This window comes from Musa acuminata, chromosome BXJ2-1 (genome assembly GCF_036884655.1).
Source record: "Musa acuminata AAA Group cultivar baxijiao chromosome BXJ2-1, Cavendish_Baxijiao_AAA, whole genome shotgun sequence".
Classification (NCBI taxonomy): domain Eukaryota; kingdom Viridiplantae; phylum Streptophyta; class Magnoliopsida; order Zingiberales; family Musaceae; genus Musa; species Musa acuminata.
The window spans coordinates 6,047,984-6,068,658 of NC_088338.1; the positions used below are offsets into that span (position 1 = coordinate 6,047,984).

At 36.9% G+C, this 20,675-nt stretch overlaps 2 protein-coding genes across 2 annotated transcripts; one reads left to right on the forward strand and one right to left on the reverse strand.

Moving 5' to 3' along the window:
- The first annotated feature begins 1,229 nt into the window (after positions 1-1,229).
- LOC135598629 (calmodulin-binding protein 60 A-like) lies at positions 1,230-10,143 on the forward strand. The gene is made up of 7 exons (XM_065092724.1): positions 1,230-1,482; positions 1,602-1,677; positions 3,137-3,189; positions 3,310-3,803; positions 8,166-8,326; positions 8,921-9,124; positions 9,203-10,143. The coding sequence occupies exons 1-7, from the start codon at positions 1,385-1,387 to the stop codon at positions 9,755-9,757; spliced, it is 1,641 nt and encodes a 546-aa protein (XP_064948796.1). The 5' UTR covers positions 1,230-1,384; the 3' UTR covers positions 9,758-10,143.
- Positions 10,144-12,320: 2,177 nt separating this feature from the next.
- On the reverse strand, positions 12,321-20,657 carry LOC103994563 (uncharacterized protein At5g50100, chloroplastic). The gene is made up of 8 exons (XM_009414933.3): positions 20,421-20,657; positions 18,628-18,758; positions 18,389-18,496; positions 17,153-17,209; positions 16,097-16,162; positions 14,223-14,283; positions 13,730-13,776; positions 12,321-12,706 (listed from the first exon to the last, which is right to left on the reverse strand). The coding sequence occupies exons 1-8, from the start codon at positions 20,533-20,535 to the stop codon at positions 12,668-12,670; spliced, it is 624 nt and encodes a 207-aa protein (XP_009413208.2). The 5' UTR covers positions 20,536-20,657; the 3' UTR covers positions 12,321-12,667.
- Positions 20,658-20,675: the final 18 nt, after the last annotated feature.

Below are 20,675 nucleotides of genomic sequence, written 5' to 3' on the forward strand. Positions count from 1 at the left end.
TTCCGAGCTATCATCAAATCATCTCGTAATATAAAACAAATAAATAAATAAAATAAAATCAATACATTCAAGTCTAAATCTGTAACATCCCTGATTAGTCCCGCATCGAAAATGGATAAGATTAAGATTGACTTATAAGGATCTGATGAGTATATTACTATTAACTTCAGCTTAAGTATTTTAGTTAATGGTTTATACCAAACGAAACTTATAGATCAATTAACCCATTAGACCCGGGTCGTGATATTTGGTATCAGAGCAGAGAGCTCAAGTAGAAAAAGAGCATTTTAGTCAGTAAAGTTGATAGGGCACTCGGGTCATGACAAAATCCGAAATAATTTTTCTTATATGAACTCTTCAACTTATTTTTATTGGCATAAACTTCATGTATTAGGTTCACCTTTCGACATTGAAAAAAGACACAAATTTGACCTCTTACACTCAACGTGAAGAGAGCAATCATTCCTATTCATAAAGATCCAAAAATAATAATATCCATCCAAATCATGATGATTGTTCATTTGAGCAATAAAGTTGTTGTCTCTCATTCAAGCTCGAGATCGATGATTATTCATTTGACCAATAAAATTGTTATCTCTCCTTCAAAATTGATATCGATGTAAGACTGAATCATGATAGCTTAGACGTCGATATAAAACGTCCTCAAGTTTAATCGGTTCTTTGCTATCATCTCAATCATAATCGTTGATTTAATCAAACGTCGATCATGACCGTTCCCTTGATTGTCTAAAATCAGATCACGGCCGTCCATATACACAGCGCGGAGAACGTAGATCGACTTCGGACGGATGGCTGAGATATAATCTCACGCAACTATAGTCGTAATATAATGAGAGACACATCCTTTTACTATATAATTGATCATTTTAATCAAGACTATATACCCTTCACTGATGATAAAACACGTGCCGAGACACGAATTAAATATGCCACTCGCGTGGCGGGTCTCGTGTGGGCCCCGAGTGACATAAGACACTAATGACACGCGTCAGCGGGACAGACGCCTTCTAAGACACTTACGCCCTCGGAGGCCGACACCCGATCCCCCGGTGCGGACCGCATCACGAGGGACGCGTGGACCGGCCGCATCGTGGGCTCACCGCGTGGGGCCCGCCGACGCGCTTCCGGCGGGCCCCGCCCTCATGATCGATCGCTCCCGCGAGTCGGTTTCCGGAAGAGAAATCTACGAGACGAAGCGCCTTCACGCACAAAAAATGTGGTTGTGGGGGACAGGTTCGACGCAGATAGGAGGAGGCGGGCGACCGATAACTCGAGGGCTTCTTTCTGCTCGGCTCGCGATCGTCGAGGTCTGCTGTATCATCGCCAGGGATTCGAGTGGGATCCCGGCCCACGGAGGAGAGCCATGTCGCAGAAGCGGCAGCCGGAGGAAGGGGAGGTGGGGGCGTCGTCCGACGGCAGCGGATCGCCCGACGAGAAGCGGCAGAAGATTCGCTTCCATAGGTCAGTAGCTCCGCCACTTTCCCCCTAATTGCCCGATGACGGCGTGGGATTTCTCGCTGGGGTTTCGCTTTGGCGTGTTCTTGAAGTGATTCCTTCTGAGATGGTGATCATTCTTTCAGGGTGGTAGAGGAAGCGATGCAGAAGCACAAAATTCAGAAGTGTCTCGCGGCAATGGAGCCGTTGATCCGGAAGATTGTGAGAATTAATCTCAACTCCATATGTGTACCTTCTTTCCCTGCAATGTTATCTGTAATTGCTCCATACTTCTGCAATCAGCTTGGGGTCAATTGGAAGAATGCAAAGTAACTGGGGAATTTCTTTCTTAGTGGTCGATTGCCCTTTGGTTATAAAAAGCTTATTCGCATGACAAAATAAGACGAAAAAAAAAGAAGAAGTAAAAATCAAACAGTGAAGCTAGCATGATAATAGTTGGTACACTTTAACTGTTGGTTGGCTGAACAGTTTGATTATATTGGAAATTTTACTTAATAAAAGGTAATGCATTGTCTAATGCATATTCTTATTGGGTAGACTATAGTAGTGAGTCAATATAAATTGTGCATCACTCCATCCCCATTGATAACCCAGTCGGTAGGGTCATCGCCACTATTTGTGAGTTGGTTGGGTTTGAATCCCTGGACCGTTGTCTAAAAAGAAAGTATTACCTTGTGCTATATCTATGCTTAATATCAGCTGACATCATTTCATGGACAAAGAGTGATCAGTCTATGTGCTTACTGATCATCTCACCAGGTGAACTGTGGATAGATCAACAAACTAGACAGGAGGAAAGCATGATGCTGCACAGTCAAAAATGTTTCTGCTAGTCGTTGGGGGATATGTAACTTGATTGCACGTTTTCAAAATGTTCATGCTAAAAAAAATGGAGATTTTGGCAATTGACACAAATTAAATGAGATCAGACCAAGCTAATTTACAGAAATTGCTAAAGGGGATAGATGTCTGCTTTTAGAGAGCACATGGAGATTGATCGGATGAACTTTTATTGCTTCCTATTGGATTATTTCTCTAACTGTGACTTGGCAATGATACGGAAGGGACATATTTACATAATTCTTGACGTTATTGAAGAGACCTTATATATCATGGAGCCGAAGATCATTTTTTAACAAATAACTTTCTGTCTGTGGCTCCAACTCACCTGCTGATACTCGGATAAGAAAGTTACCTACTACTTAAATCACTCTCCTTTCCCTACGATGAATTTTGATCTAACATTTAGAATTCTTTTAAAGTTACATGAATTGAACTTCTTTGACAGATCATCACAATATGATGGGTTCGAATCCGCCTTCGCCACTTATCCTTTGCAAAGAAAAAATCCTTATTATGCAAATATTCTGCCTATGATTCAGTTTAATTTTATCAGTGAAAGATGTGACTTGAGAGTTATAGATGGAAGCTAAATAGATAATGATCGAACAATCAGATTAGTGATTCTTTAGTAGTGTTCAATTTTTCTATGCCAGAGAGATTTTATAAACCCATGACGTGGTCAAAAGACCTTTCTGTCAAAAATTCTGATTATTGTTTCATGATTTATTTATCACTATTCACTTTTTGTACATGATCTAGCCCCTAGTTTAACTTCTTACGTTTTTTTTTTGAATGATATTCTTTAAACTTCTTGCAGATTAGGGAAGAAGTTGATTTGGCCCTGTCGAAGCATTTGGCTAGCATTACAAGGTAAGAACCGACTTTTTTTAAATGAATATTAATCTTTTACTTTGGAATAATTGAAAATGGCATCATTTGCTCATCTTCTCTTGGAATTTACAGTTGATAATAATATCTGTCATCAATCAGACAATGTGAAAAGCAGGTTGTTTGTTCTACTACAAGAAGTCTACAACTTCAGTTCAGGAGCAAGCTCTCTCTTCCCATATTCACTGGCTCTAGAATTGAAGGAGAGGATACTTCTGCCAATTTTGTAGATTTAATTGATGCCTTGACTGGGCAAGTTGTCACAACAGGTCCTGAATCATCATTGAAGGTGGAAATAGTTGTTCTTGAGGGAGACTTTGAATTTGGCGAGGATGGCAATTGGACATTTGATGAGTTTAAGAATAATATTGTGAGAGAAAGGGAAGGCAAGCGCTCGTTGCTGACTGGCGATGTTTTTGTAGATCTTAATGAAGGGATTGGTATATTGGGAGAGTTTTCGTTTACAGACAACTCTAGCTGGACAAGGAGTCGAAAATTCAGGCTGGGAGCAAGGGTTCTTGATGGTCACTACAATGGGATCAGAGTAAGAGAAGCCAAGACTGAGCCATTCATGGTTAAGGACCACCGTGGTGAATGTGAGTTTATTGAAGCATTTAGTTCTTCTATTATGTTTCTGTTATATATTAACAATACATTATCGAATGATGCTATGTAACTCTTTGATTAATGGTGTGATACTTCATGAGCAGTAGCTAACTTATAATGAATCTAATTTGGTTGATATATCTGATATTGTGTCGATTTCAAGCTCAAATATACAATTATCTGAAATATTAGTGACAAACAAGTTTTATATTTTTTCTTTTTTCCTTTCTTTTGACCTGTAATTGTAGTCTGCATATTTTCTTCCTTTAAATTAAAAAAATGGGTGCAATCAAGGGTGTTGCGTGTGTGGGTGTTTACTTCTAAATGTGTACACACAAACACTCTATATTATCATGGTTGCAACTAATTATTCAACACCATGAAGATGGTAATCCCTTCGCATTCTCCTTTACTGAGTATCTTTTGATTCATTCCAAGATTATGTGCTTATTAACACGTTTTTCATTATATTTCTGCATTTTTTAATTCAAATCCACTGTGAGACTGTTTCCTTTTCTGAGTATTTTTTGATTCATTCCAAGATTTTGTATGTGTTTATTAACAAGCTCTTCATTATATTTTTTATATTTCAAAATTCAAATCTATCCTGTAAGACCATTTCTATCATTGCTTTTATTTTGCATTGGTTAACTCTTGATTTTGGATAATCGAAGAGATTTGTCTAGTTGGCTTGATAATCATACTGATGCAACGAACGATGAAGCCTGTCCTTTTCAACTCTTATGATGCTTTCCATGATAGATTCATGGAATGTCACTTGGAATTTGAAGCTTAATTGTATTTGAACATACAAAAATAGAGACGTCAATTCAAAGTTTCAAATCTCGATCCATGTGTCGTTACTGGTCCTTAGGCAGATTGGTAAGATACTGATATGCTTGTGCATACCGTGTGTCGGTATGCCCTTTTGCTTAGCGGTACATGTCTAATCAGGAGAGAAAAAGGGGAGAATTGAAAGACAGAGAGACGAGAGGCATAGAGGGAATGGGGGGAGGAGAAGCAGAAGAAGAGGATGAGGTATCCTGGACTAGGAAGAGGACATGGTGGGGCAGGAGGGGAGGTGAAAGCAACAGAAAAGGAGGAGTGAACGGTGGGAGAGAGAAAGAGATTGAAGTTAAGACAGCTGTCATATTCTTATAGAAACAAAAAAGGGAAATAAATTTTCGGGTGGTAAGCCTAAACCAGTATGGTGAGTTTGCTAGGTGGTAAGATTTGTTTTGAAACAAACTAGGTGAATTTGCCTGGTCCAGATTCTCCTTCCACTTTCGATGTAGGATTAAATTGGGGGTTTTACTATATTACTTAAGGGCTTCATGTTCTTTTCAAGACGCAAATATAACCCAAAATTAAATCATAGCATAATGTATGTGAGGCCTACTCCAATAGTGGCTTTATGCCATGATGTGCTTATAGAGATTGGTAGTCCTCATTTCTCACTTGGGCCCTCATCATTTCTAAAGCTAGATCATCTCTCTGATACCTACATTTCGTTGCCTTTTTGAGAAAGGGCTTAATAGGTTTCAAATGATATTCAGCTCTGCTGCAATAAGTTTTGAAATGTAGTTGCCAGGTTGATTAGAAAGTGAACCTTAAACTTGTTGATGGTTGAGCTTGAAAAACAAAAGATTTAAAGAAAATGGGTGTCCGATAGTCAACATAGATTAGGTGAGTACCTGAAGAGATGTTTTGAAACAAGAGCAGGATGACAGAAGTTGAATCATAGGAAGAAGGTGCTAAAGTTGAACAGTAGAACAAAAGATTAACTGATAGAAGTTTGTTTTCATCATGCTTACATTGTAATGGGATATGGTTACAGTTTAGCAAGGATAGATTAGGATTAAACTATTTCAAGAACCCATGTTTGAAGTTACAGTTATGCATGTGGACTGGATTAGGAGAGTTAATTTACTTGGTGGTTTCAGACTCTCAGTACTTTTTGCTGAAGGTATTTCTAGATGAGATTAGTGCACAATCAATGTGATCTTTATTTGCTCTCATGAGAAGAATGACATGAATTAAAAAAAAAGGGTTAAGGCTCATTTTAGCCCATGTGGTTTTGGCCATATATCACTTAAGTCCTTATGGTTTACTTGTGTCTAAAATAATCCCTTCATTTTTAAAAACGTAGCATATAAGCTCATTCCGTGAAGTCTGAGTTAACAGATGTTAGAGTCTGCTTACATGGTATGCTGACTCATAATAAACTATTAATATAATGACACGTGTAATTTAAGTTAAAAAAAGGGTCTATTTTAGCCCCTGTGGTTTTGTTCATAAACCACTTAAGCTTTTATGGTTTTGTTTGTATCTAAAATAACCCATATATTTTTTAAAACGTAGCATGTAAGCTCCTTCTGTCAAGTCTGAGTTGACAAACGTTAAAGTCTACTTACATGACATGCTGACTTATAATAAAATATTAATATAATGACGTGTAATTTAAGTTTTAAAAAAATATCTATCTTGTCGAAGAAAAGGAAGCGGCAGAGGCCATAACGATGGATGAAGGTAGAGAAACAAAGGTAGAAGAGGCCAGAGGCGAAGGTGAGGGAGAGCTGGACCACCACGTCGTAGGCACAATGAGTGGGGGCACAGAAGAGGACGAAGTGGGAGGCGGTGGGGACGAAAATGCCCAGAAGGAGGAAGAGGGACTAGGAGCCATTGCATGCCTAGCGTCGGATTGGTCGATACACATCCACCTGAGGTAAGACCAGAAGCTCCTGTGCTTATCATCAGCGTAGGTGAGACTGCATGCGTATGATGCCCTACTAGGCAGCAGCGGCTCGTTGCTGCTGCTGGTGGTCACTTCTACGACGACGCCTTCTCTCGCCATTGATAGTGGTATCAAATTTTTTAATTTAAATTATACATGTTATTATATTAATGGTTTATTGTGAGTTAACATGCCACGTAAGTAGACTCTAATATTTGTTAATTCAGACTTGACAAGAGGGACTTATAAGGGCTTAAGTCACGAGCAAAACTATAAGGGCTTAAGTGGTCCATGATCAAAACCATAAAGGTTAAAATGAATCTTTTTTTAAAACTTAAATTATATATGTCATTATATTAATAGTTTATTATGAATCAGTATGCCACATAAGCAGATTCTAACATCTGTTAACTCAGACTTGATTGGAGGGTCTTGTATGCTATATTTTTAAAAATATAGGGGTTATTTTAGACATGAATAAATCATAAGTGCTTAAGTGGTTTGTGGCTAAATCCATATGGGCTAAAATGGATCTTAACCAAAAATCAAAATAAAAAATAAACTTAAAATAGGAGGAGGATTTGTTTTGGCAAAACTCACTAGGATCGTGGAAAAAGAAGAAGAAACATTCAGTTGTGCTTTCGGACATTTGATTATGTGTTGGATTGGTAATGAACAACCCATCGTGGTTGGTCTCAGCTTGAATCAGGCACCAAAGGGATGGAGCAATTTTTTTTCATGATATACATAATATTGTAATGGTATAGGGGAATAATAAGTACACAGCAAATGAATAGATGGGTAAGAATAAATGCATTACTTTGTAAAAGCTTGTCTTTAGGTGTATGAGACTTTGGGAAAAGTTTAACGAGGCACACGACTAAGCATGTCAGTGTGCCTTGTGTCTAAGTGAATCTTTAATAGCTTTGTTTGGAATGAAGTTTTGAGTCAACTCTACTGAAAAGTTTGCAGTCTAATAATAATATAGATTTTTTTTATGTTTTTGTTTCTAAGAAAATGTTGTTGAGTCTTGGGACAATTTTTTTGAAAAGAACCAAACCGATCATATATTTCATGTCATCATGTATACTTGTAGTGCTCATGCTAAAATGTTACTCAACAGTGCAAATGAACATTGATGACACAACAAACTAATCTAAAACTAGTGGTGGCAACTAATCATGAGGGTTGCGATTTTTATATTTTCGTGCTGCAACCCTATGGAAAAGTTAGTACAATGAAATCATGTGTCAAAAGGGTACACATATTTTTAACATTAGATTGATTTTCTTCAGAATTCTCTGAATATATCTGATATCTGCTAATGATGTAATAATATCAATGTTCTGCCATCATTATGGAGAAATACATCTGGACTACCATATATTTAATATCTTTTGAGTGTGTCCAATATTCTTTTGGGGTGCATGCTTATTGTTTTTGCTGACTGGTTTGACGTCAGTTTTTGTCTGTGATGTTATATCCAATGTGTTGGTCAAGTGGATCTTTCAATGTATCATGTACCCTAATTACGTTAATTGTATTACTTATTCCTAACTTCTCATAAGAGAGTATTAGTTTATGTTAGGAATATCTAAATTTTGAGTTTGCTTTACAGTGTACAAGAAACACCATCCCCCAGCACTTAGTGATGAAGTGTGGCGCCTAGAGAAGATTGGCAAAGATGGTGCGTTTCACAAGCGACTGAGCAATGAGAATATTAATACTGTCCAGGATTTTTTATTTTTACTGTGCAAGGATTCTACAAGGCTGCGAAATGTAATAATCTGTCTCTTTATTGTCATTTTTTATTCATCATTAATGTTTTTTTTCCTTCATTTTATTGCTTTCAGCAAGTATAGCTGCTAACCAAGCAAGTTGCAGTTGTCTAAAAGGATGTCAGCATATTTGATTATGGTTTTTTTTTTTCTATTAGCATATGTCAAATGATGTCGTATACATTTTTGCTAGTCTTGCCATCATACTGTTCTAGCTGTTATTGTATAATACACGACATATAAATATAATAGAGCATTAAAAAATATCGTATTAACTCTAGAGAACAAGTTAATTTGTTATTAACTTAAAAATATTATTTTGAGGCTTCCCTACTATTAATAAAGGTTTGAAAAACAAATTACTATTCAATGTCAAAGATTATTATTTCTTTAAATTATTTTAAACATACATAGTTATATTTTTTAAATTATATATATATTTTTCATTTTTCCACTGTGCATTGCATAGTTTTTCCCCCCTTTTAGTTTCTATTGATACTTGGAAACCTGTGTTTCACTTGCAACTTCAGCAGTGCTAAAATTATTAGCTAATTTTGTGTTAACCGTCATCTTTCCTTGCAAAATCTTTATGCAGATTTTGGGTAGTGGAATGTCAGCTAGGATGTGGGAAGTTACTGTTGAACATGCCCGTACATGCAATCTCACTGACCAGGTGCATGTGTACTACCCAGATAGTCAAAGGAAAACTGGTTTCATCTTCAACGATGTCGGTGAAGTACTTGGGGTGCTTTCGGAGCAGCGATTAGTGTCAATCAACGATCTTCCAGACGATGAAAGAGTGTGTACTTTCCTTGTTCCTATTGCTGTAGTAACTAAGTCATATGTTGTGTTCCTAACTTGTCATTGTTTGTATTAGGCAGCAGCACTTGATCATGTAAAACAAGCATATGAGCACTGGAACGATGTCACTACTTATGAGACAGCTGATGTTCTTGGTATCTCATCACCAGCACCGCAAACTTCATCGTTGGGATTGGAAAACATGTACAGCAATTTTCCAAGTCCTGTCAAGGGTGATGGCTTTGGTTTCACTTACTCAAGCATCCCATCACCAGATATATTCTCGGTTGGGGGTATGAGGGGCTTGGATGCTTATACTCTGGAAGCTATAGGCAGCATGGAGCCTCGATATGAGCAAGATAGCCAGAGCACTTCACTATACGACGGGTGTAGCAGCCAGGCATTGTTCAGTAGCATGCCTCAGTATAATTCTAGCTTTTCCTCGCCATCTATTGGCTTCATTTCTGAGTCACCAGCTGACTTTGGGGTTGCTTACAAGGGCTTCATCGATCCACAATTAGCAGCAGCAGCCCCTGTAAAACCTCGCAGGGGTTGGAGGAAACTGTCATGTGTGTTTAAGTTCATAAGTAAGATTGTGATGTCGATGAAGTCGAGGGTGCATGAAGCATAGACTTGGTAAGATTTTACTCCTGGAGAATAATAGAATGGCAAAGAGAAGGTTTTAGTTGGCTCAGATGAAATGGATGGAGATTTCACTCGCTCCTCTGTTTATTCTTGTTGTTGATGGTATGGGATTCTTATGAAGAATAACAGAATCACAAGAAGAAGGGAAGGTTTCAATTTGCTCAGATGAAATGGATATGCGTCATCCTTGTTTCATCTTGTCAATATTCTTCTTCTTGATGGCCAGCGGTATAAGATTGATAGAATGGTGTACAAAATGAATGATACTAAGACACCAAAGGGTCTCTTTTATCGGGTCCTTGGTTGCTGTGCATTACTGGAGAACGTAATACACATATATAAAAAATGATAGGATATTGTTGTTTATCTTAATCCTTGTTGGGTCCATACACTTTCTACAGGCAATATGAGGTTCTTTATTCTTTACTGCATCTTTGTAATCAAAACACGAACTAGAAGATTACACAAACCCAAATGAAAAAAATGAATACAGGTAACGGCTTTTCTCTTTGTCGAAGAAGGGATATTTGTTTTGTGATTGATACCTCTGATATTGATGTTCATATCACGTCTGTCTAGGGAGGTCATCCACTGAATGAACAAACTAAAGTTGATTATATTTTGAGAGGGGAGTGGCCCTCTCATTTTCTAAATTCTGATATCAAGTCTGAGGGTAATATGTATTTTTTCTTTGTACTGAGGAAGAATATTGCAGGAATGGAAACCAGAAAGTATGCAACTCATATATATATATATATATATATATATATATATATATATATATATATATATATATTCAAAAGTATACCTCTTAAACATTAACTGATGGGACTATTCGAACAAGACAGCTATTCCTCGTTTCCACACAGCGGTGGCGGTGGAATCTTGCCTGCGAAACTTGGGGTTGGGACAAAGATCAAAGAGTGGCTTTCGTGCTCGATCTTTTGCCGCCTCGACGTCCACCGACGGACAATCTTACGATGATCCACTCAGGAAATGATGAACCCCATTGTTGAGAGAATGCATGGTTGAGTCAGTTCGATTTAGTCTTAACCCGTAGACATAGAGATGTTCGAGAATCTCTCCGAACAGTCATTTAATGACTTATGTGGCTTCGAAATAGTCTTTGTACAGCTCCGAGGTATATGAGGTAGTCCGGTATCTGAGGTGATTTGGATGTCGCTTCGAGATCGGGTCTAGCCTTTGGATGTCGCTTCGAGATCGGATCTAGCCTCTCGGGAGGTTCATATACAAAGACCAATGTTGATAGAAGTTTTTCGATCCGACCCTCCGACGCTTAAGTTAGTCTCAAGATCTATAGGGAATGTGAGATAATCTTTAAAAACAATCTAACCCTTGAGCCAAGGTCAGGAATCGATTTTTATACATGGCCGAGACCTTTTGTAACGATTTTAAAATCCTTTGAGGTTGTCTATACGAACGATCTCATATGAATTATTGTTCGAACGATCTCATATGAATTATTGTTCACGAGACTATAGCCACCCCCACGATCGATGGGAAATGATTAGACTATTTTCTTCTAGATCAACACCCTTGGGACAATTAATAGGTGGATGGAGATTGACTATCAAGATATTTTCTATCACCCATGTTTGCGACGTGGGTCATGTCTACGTTGCCATGAATCTTGATCCGACAGCATCACTCGCCATCAAACCAGTCCGCTGTCTCCCTCTCTCCCTCCTTTACTCAAAAGGATCGTCAGGGTTAGAGGATTTGATTTTTGGGGCATTTCCAGGTTTTGATTGAGACGAGCAACTCCTATGGTGAAAATTTCCTTCTTTCTTTCACAAATAGCGTCCCAATTCACACGCATACAAATGTAGACATGGACGTACACGCACACATGCTGACACATATATGTATACGTACATGCGTGATGATCGTGCACGCACACACATGCATATAAGTTGATGATCGAGAAGTGAATGGTTTCACGCATGTGCACACACGCGTAGACATACGTATGTACACACACGCATGTATATATAAGTTGAAGATGATGAAGCGTGTAAGGTTTCAAAGAACCTTTAGGATCACACGAGGGAGGTCAAGTAAAGCTTCCGAAAACATATTCATGGCCTTCTGCCTCAACAAAATTGGAATCAATTTCACACCATTGATTCTTTCTAGAGTTAAGGATAAAGTTTGTGCACGTCTTTGAAGTGTGAAATGCTTTAATCCTTCTATTGAGAGGATCCTATAACCAGACTCAAATTTCCACCTTATAATGAAGCTAAAGAATATGACAATTGCTACCTTTCATGATATTTAATGTTTTTAAAAAAATATTTATCTGTGCAAGTGAAAAAAAAAGCAGTTTTGAGGATACATAAATCCATTTTAATTAATTATTCTTTCGTTCTTCAGAACTCGAGGAAGAAAAAGTCTAGAAATTATGATGTTATCAAGGTGAACAATATCCATGGTATTATTAGGACATGGTCCTCACGAATTAAAGGAAGAACAACATGCACAAAGACACAGACATATTGCAGGATTAACTAAACGCACTAACACAAATATGCAATAAGCATGTTTGATGAGCACTTTGCTAAAATGTGATGTCCCAGATTTCATTCACAGGATGGCCATGTTGCTGGCTGTGTTTAACTAGTAAAACCCGTATACATACTTCCTTGGACACATTAATCCTATATATAACTCTTCATTACATGAGTGTTCACCTTTGATGTGGCATACTTTCAAATGCACCAATCTTTTTATATAAATATCCATTAGAAAAGACATTCTGAAAGATAATATGTGAAAGGGTTAATGACTGCATAGACAAGCAATCAGATTGCACCGCACCTTTAACCTATATGTCCAATCGTGCGAAATGTTTTGGGATTAATATTCGCAGATGCTCTCACGTCTTACAGACTTTGTCGTTGCTGCATGTTTCACCCTGAATCCACCAAAACTTAAGACATATAAGAACAGGAGGACTGTAATTCTTGCCAACAGGTAAGTTTATAGACATAGAAGAGATAAAAAGAACATGAGCCAGCAGTATAACTACATATTAAAGGAACAATTTTCAACCATAAAACAGCCAGCGTTTAAGTAAACACAAGAAAGAAAAGAAGAAAGACACACATGGTGGAAGATGTTTCAAGCTCCAAATACTGAAGCCCTTGCAACATGACAAATAATTACAAATGTCTTACCGAGTGATTTGTGTGATATCAAATTCAAAGAAGAAAAACAGAACTGAGGATTTAGACTTCGATCTAGTACCAATACCAATTGTTAGTCGTATTGGTGTAGTAGCGGTTCTGGATCATATCATCAGTACAATGGGATGCAGATGATCTTCTTTAGCCACCAGGGGAGGCTCACATCAATTTTGGTGAGGGAGCACAGGTCGTGTCGATAGCCTCGTGGTCAAAGTAGTCGTCAAGGAGGTGGAGGTGAAGGTGGCAGTGGATGAAAACATCAAGAGGAGGGGGCTGCTTGAAGGTTTATGAAGCATCGAGGAGATGATCTTGGGGAGGCCGGGAAGGACTTGGGGCTGGGAACAATCATTGCCTTCAGGGAATTGGGAAAAAGGAAGTCTTATGTTTATTAGTTGGAACATCTGGTCCAGTAGGTGTACCAAATGGTACAACCAACATGAAATCAGGCTCGCCAGAATTGACTGGTCAACATTTCAGTTGGTCATTAGATCTGTAGGTACCAGCATGAATCAACCAGTAGCTCAAACATGTTCAAGTTGGGTGACAAACTAGCACGGTTATTAGAGAAGTGCCTCTCTTAAATTTATCTTTAACAAAAAAAATTCTTACTTGCTTGTCGGCTAGGCAAGCCATATAACTTTGCTACTCTTATAATGGACCACTGTTGGCATCAAACTATGTTTCATTCCACATGGATGGAAATGGTTGTGCATAAGTTTAGATGTCTAGGTAACACTGACAATTGCACTCACCACATTTTTCCTTCTTAACTCCATAACGTCTTCCAATGGAGGGCGTCCTGCAAAAGGGATAGCACATCACCAAGTGTAAACTGAAACAAGATTTGCAAATTCTAAAATTCAAATTAATAATCAGAAGCTAATAAGTATCACTTGCTAGATTTGAGGCTTAGTTTCATGAACCAAATAAGTTTACAAAATCATGATATACAATAAGCTTTGAGCATCTCATATATTTCAATACAAAACTTTCTCTGAGCTTACTGCCCAGCTTTTCTTCAACTTTGTTATTGATGACAGAGGTAGGTCACAACTGGCAATATAATTTCAATCAAGGAGGCAGAAACAAGGAATGCGATTAGATATAAATTGTTCTGTGCAAATTTGAATTTCATGGCAGCCCACCAGTTTGTCTATGTGCTATTAGGATTTGATGTCAACAACCAGTGAATACAAGATAGACTACAAACTGAAAGGTCATGGATCAGCTAGTCAACCACAATACCTGTAATTTGCAGACGATATTTGGCCCAAACACTATAGATTGCATTTGCTACAGTAGCCATCTGTATCATCGACATAGTTATGTCAGAAAAGATAATTTTATCTTGTTGAAAATGGTATTAGCATGCTTTCGAAAACCAAAAAACTATAATATATACTTGAAGCATGACCAAAGACCAATATATATTTAAATCATAAAAAATACAAGGAGTAACAATATAGACATGCATTGCTGTGAGATAAACGGCTAGACCCATAATTAACTGATTTAAGCACTATTAGCAATGTATCGTTATTGGCTGAAAGAAAAAAAAAACTCAAATTAGACAAAACCTTAAAAATTTTAGATATAAGACTCATTCCTTGGTACAATCTTAAGGCTTAAATAAAACGTTAATTGCACTCAGAGTAAAATTCTTTCAGAGAAACCAAAGGAGAATGGTAAACTAAGGATGAAGAAGGCAGCTAAAGGAGGTTTAACATAGAAAGCATGATAACTGCTAGAGTTGATTAGCTGTTGTAGCCTCAACATATATTCATGCTGAAATTGGTAAGATGTAGAAAGTAGAATTGCTTCATGAAAATATAAGATGGCACATGTTGCATCAGATGGATCAAAGTATTGAGCAACATGGCAAGTAAACAACATAACCTGCAAGGGATGTTAAGCCTTTTGATGGCAAGATAAACAATATAGAAAATGAAAGAAAACTCAAAATTGCAGAGCAAAGATTGAATTTTAGTGAAATGGTCTGAATAATAGAGAACAAGGCTCATGTCTGGAGGAAGAGTAGACAAATATAAATGGGGCAAGAAGACCCAAAGATTAGTAGGAAAGACTGTATGATGATCTGAAATTAACTTTAATAAAAAAATGTACAGCACCCTTGATATAAACATATGGTAGAGAGGTATAATTGAAAAATACATGATTTTGACCAATGTCAAAATACATCGTGTTCATTAAAATCTATCATCCATCTTCTTGTAGCTTGCAGATTCCTTTTTAAAATATTTTATAAAGGTGAAATCCTGAGAGTTGGTTTTGTAGGACCTCTTTAAATAGCTAAAACAACAGATGTAGTACAGCAGTCAACAGCAAATACATCTGCAACCCAAGATTTCCCAAGCTACGGGCAGTGGTACCAACTGTATTCTTAAAAAATTAAATTCAACACTAATAACATATATATATGTCAAAAGCAAATAGTATCAGACTAAAGAATCATTTAAATTATATAAGACGGTGCTTTTTTTCTAATTATCCAAAGGCTTTAGCGTTCAATTGGCATATGCATTTCTGAGAACTTTTTGTTTCCAAATAAAATATCTCATCTACCATGGATCTGCATATTTATCCTTTAGAAGAGCACTCAATGGATATTATTGAGCAAAGACGTGACGGCATCAGCATGACTTTTCCATGGATATGTATACAAATAAGAAGTGTTTTGGGGTGTAAAACCCATAATGAAATTCTTATTCAATGTTAAAAACATGACAAAGGAAATTCAACTTAAATGTGGAAAGTCACAAAGCCAGTATGAAGACATGACATGACATAACTTAGAAACATGACAAAGGAGATTCAAATTTAATGTGGAAATTCACACTCAAAGTTGGTAAATATGAAACCCAAAATTTAGAGTAAAGACATGAAAACATACGTGACTTTTCCAGGGATATGCATACTGATAAGAAGTGTTTTGGGGCATAAAACCCATAATGAAATTCTTATTCAATGTTAAAAACATGACAAAGGAGATTCAACTTTAATGTGGAAATTCACACTCAAAAGTCAGTATGAAGCATCACTTCGTAAAACTTGAGCCCATCGATTAATGAAGGGATGGTTTCGGATCGAAGTAAACTTACAGGCTCATATTTTGTTATAGCGTAAACCCAGCCTAAGCCAACTTCCTCATACAATCTTCGAAATGCCTGTGAGCAAACATTCAAATTAGAAGCAGCACTTATTGAGATTAATAAAATCACATTAAAAGTTAAACGGCAGATCCCCAAAATAAAATGTTTGCCTCTAATTTCATTTGATTGACATGCAACCTCTTTGGTAAAATTATTGAAATAGATTCTATCAACAAAAAAAAATCACAGTGGTGCCCTATACTGTACAACTTTTGGTTGGTTGCTGACTTCATTGTAGAAAATAAGTGCTTATGCTTGTTTTCTCTGTGACCAAAGAACTCTATTCACAAGTTTTAAGGTGATATTTTACTCAGTCTATGACCAGGAAACAAGATGTAAGTCTCCTCTCCATGAATACTAGATAAAAGATTTGAATAATTGCTGGTTGCATTGATTTAGCAGTGAAAATTGTGACTCTTATACTTCTACCGTTCTACGTAAATATAGGTGCACTTAATACGATGACCATGAGCATGTAATCAGCACGCTTTATTGGTAAAAGTGACTCAACTACCACAACTTTTGTCTTCTCCACAAAAGATATTAAAATCAATATCATATCAGTATTCACCAGTCTTGTAGAATTGTTTCTGCATGTTTTAGGACTATGCCAGCAGAATCATGGATAAGCAACCTATGTAGCATCTGAATTTTTCATTCAGAAGTAGTTGGCAATGCACCTGCATCTTATCTATGAAAATAAATCAACTCCAAGTGTCTCTTTGGCAAGCATGCCTGCAATTATAACATTTGAAAAAAAAAACCTGTGTCGAAGCAAAAATGACAAAGTCTATAATAATGCTCTTTTTTGTAGGACATAACGTATAAAAGAATTTATATATGGACAAAGCAATTATCAAGGCTATCACTATCAATTATCGATATATCAAACCAGAAAATTAGAAAGCTAAAAGTTAAATTTTACTTTACAGTAGAACCAACAGCTATTAAGATCCTAATTGAATGAAGCTTATACAACTTTATTGTAGTTTGACTATGACATACTTCGACATCTCTAAGTACAGTGCCATCGGATTGAATTGCATGGATCCTTCCCATCACCTACATGAACAGACAATTGTATTCAATAAAGGGGAAGGGCATAATATATGCTACACATAAACTTCATATTTAATTTCTCTTATCATGCCTCGTGTACTGATTATTTCTACAACATGTTAAGATTTCAAACTTTGTAATATGATTTTCAGAAATGTAAAAGAAAATCAAATCATCCTATTTCAGAACTTTAGCTTACTGTGCAATTCTTATATCAACAAACTTCCCGACTATAATACAATTAGAGTTTCATTACAGCCTAAAAACATAAATGTTATTCACTAATCTCATGTGCTCTGGACAACTGAACAAAATCCATATTTATGACTATGGATACGCAGATTACTGCATTGAACTTTCATGAAATGGTGGTTCAGAGACCATGGAAAAATCATGATTATTAACATCAACAAATTTTAAACTTAAACAAGTAAGCAGCAATATCTTTGAAACCATGAATTTAAACAAGCTATAGTTTTTCTATAGTCATTAAATCAAAACTTTTGTTTAAATCATCTAGAAAGATAAGAGGATAAGTGATATCTAACTTTCCAACATCTACATCATGAAGATGCAGGCAAGAAGGCAAAATTTCAGCTATCCTCCTTACTCTTACTTGTTTTATTTATCTAGGCACCCCAGTATAAGATTGATGCTACTCAGTCATCTGATAGATCGCAGTCTATCTCAAATATTTTAGTTGAGCTATATATTCAATTGTCAAATATTCAACCATAATATTTATAACAAGTATAATTCTGAATCGATGAAAGTTGAAACAAATGCAAGATAACTTGTCAAAGAACCTCAATAAAAGGCAAGAGATCAACAGTGAACGTCAACCTTCTGCATATATAAAAATGTCACCAAAACAAACAAACAAAAATCCGAATGCACTATAGGTGGCAAAAGTACTATAACTGCTGATGCTAACATCATCGAGCACTAGACTATGAACTATAGAGACTTCATATATGCATTCCACATTGGAATTGGGAGAAAAAGTAGAATCATCACTTCAACAGACACAAGACAGTTTTTCCATTGTCATCTCAGGTTGACCTGCAATTGCAATCATTTTTCATCATTCATATTCATTATCAAACTCTTGGAAGTATTAAGAAAATACTGATGAAGCACAGTATTCTGTAAACAGAATATCATACAATAATAATGACATACAGTTTCATAGTCAAGACCCTGGTTCTCCTCAGGAGAGTAATCTTTTGAGCTTATGTCAACAAAATTTATGGCTCCATATGATCTATTCCTTTCCCTGAGAAAATTAACCTGAAAAATGAAGCAAATAAATGATTATGTTCACCATTAAATTGCAAGTTGTTAAAAGTTGACATAACTCCCACATCTTGTGGATTTGCGGGTAAAAATAATATCATGTGTGTCAACAAGGATAAGTAGACCTCACGCATACAAAGTGGGCAATCTCCATCATAAAGTATTTTGATCTTCCATGTGTTAGAAGGACAGGCGTCCTCCTTTACTTGAGTCACAGTTCCCAACTTGGCCTCTGAATGAACCCTGTATCTGATAACTATTGGAAGAGTTGACTAAGCTATATATTCATTAGTCTTTAACAGAAAACATGAAAAAATAAGTTCAACAATTTCAAAGAAAACTAACAAAAGCTTTCAAGAAACATAGCTATAAGATAAGAGTTCAGAAAACATGAAACAATAAGATCATCAATTTTAAAGACCAAATAACAAAAACTTCCATGAAATATACAGCTATATGGTAAGAGTTTATGTACTTATCACAAACATAACCCATAAAAGTTTGACACTCAGATTCTCATAGCAAAATTATCTACATCAACTACCACACGATAGACTAAGGCTAAACTAGGGCACTGATATTTAGATTGTAATGACTATTTTAAGAACAAGCTTCTCAGTAGCTTCCTACTCCTAATCCACATTACTAGAAACAAATTGCCGAGGCCATCAAGAAACTGCTCCTAATGATCTGTCACAACTTAAAATTTTCATTATCCATGTACATATCATCATATATCTATCTAAAATCTTTGATTAAAGATAATCTACATAAAGCCAGTTTTCAGTTAGTGCAACATTGATAATGTGGACCTTATATCTGTAGGAGATAAGCACAACCTATTGCATGATGCTCCTATAGATAGATCATCTAAGGATGATTTGTCTGCATTAGTCTTACCCATGTAAGAAGAGAAATCCCTTGTTATTAAAAAATCAAAATATTAAAGAATTATGATAAATATTTGAACCAACACATCACAAATAGAACTGGTAGGCTAGTATTTTTTTGGGACAGGTGCTGAAGTCATTAAGTATACATGATCAGAAGCTTGCCTCATATCTTCATATCTATTTTTCCTGAAACAAACAGATAATTTTGTTTGGCATGGGAGATGAGTTAACAGTTTGTTAGTTATATCTCTTCTAGGTTGACTTGCATGTCCACTTACTTGCATTCTTTACAAAGATTATTGAGATTTAGTTTTGATATTTGCAACATATGAATATCAGCTACTTTTGATGATAGCTTAAGTAAAAAAGGGTGGGCCAGCACATTGAGGCCCCTATCAATGTGGGGATAATAACCATGATGAGTGAAACTGATGTGACTAAATGTATTCATCTTAAATGTTACTGGCTTTATCATCCAAATGGGCAATCCAAAATGGAAGAGGTGGTCTATCCAACATTGGAATGACGAACCTACCATGCTACCAAGGTGGGGGAAGAACTCTCAATTTCATGATTTCTCGAACAATAACACTCATTAGAATGATAGCAGAATACTTTTAAAAGAAAGGAACCCTGAGCACATGTCATTCACCACATATCAACATGACTGCGACAGGAACATTCAATTTAAGCAACGGCCTTGAAACACAACAAGAATGGACTATGAAGTCCAAAAGATCACTCCAAACGAATGATGCCCTGAGGCCTCTAAAATTTCGTCCCTCTTCCCAAAGTCGAGAGCAGACAACATGTCCGCGAAAGCTTCATGTGAACGAATGAAGAATTGACAGTACTGTCGCACTGAAAACGACAGGGAGAAATGCTTGCTAGCATTCACCGTCTATGATTTCAACAAGTGTAATCAAAGGAAACAAACCAAGTGTCCAAGAAATGACCGACATCTCGACGAGATCCAGACGACCATCAAACGACAGAAGAGAACATATCAGGATCGGAATTGTTACCACGGCGGGGAGGGAAGGCGGAACGTGAGATTTGGGACGGAAAGGAGGAAGCGGGAGGAGAAGCCGAAATCGGAGCCCGGAAAGCAACGCGGGGAAGAGCAGCTCGGCACGCCATTGCGCGGTCCTTCTCTCGATCTCTCTTTTCTTCTTCTCTCCTTAAAGTAGAATGGGTTTCATCGGGTGGAATGGGAGGCGATTCGTGTCGCCATAGCGGCCTCCAAAACGTCTTTGGACGAGGCGAAGGCGCGCCGTTGC

What these genes read in the sequence shown, in the direction of transcription:
- LOC103994563 (XM_009414933.3), bottom strand. Translation starts at nt 20,535, where the DNA reads ATGGCGTGCCGAGCTGCTCTTCCCCGCGTTGCTTTCCGGGCTCCGATT. An exon ending in CGCCTTCCCTCCCCGCCGTG is followed by an intron (nt 18,759 to 20,420) that starts GTAACAATTCCG and finishes CTCTTCCAATAG; the next exon opens with TTATCAGATACAGGGTTCAT. An exon ending in GCCCACTTTGTATGCGTGAG is followed by an intron (nt 18,497 to 18,627) that starts GTCTACTTATCC and finishes TTCATTTTTCAG; the next exon opens with GTTAATTTTCTCAGGGAAAG.
- LOC135598629 (XM_065092724.1), top strand. Translation starts at nt 1,385, where the DNA reads ATGTCGCAGAAGCGGCAGCCGGAGGAAGGGGAGGTGGGGGCGTCGTCC. An exon ending in AGCCGTTGATCCGGAAGATT is followed by an intron (nt 1,678 to 3,136) that starts GTGAGAATTAAT and finishes AACTTCTTGCAG; the next exon opens with ATTAGGGAAGAAGTTGATTT. An exon ending in CATTTGGCTAGCATTACAAG is followed by an intron (nt 3,190 to 3,309) that starts GTAAGAACCGAC and finishes GTCATCAATCAG; the next exon opens with ACAATGTGAAAAGCAGGTTG.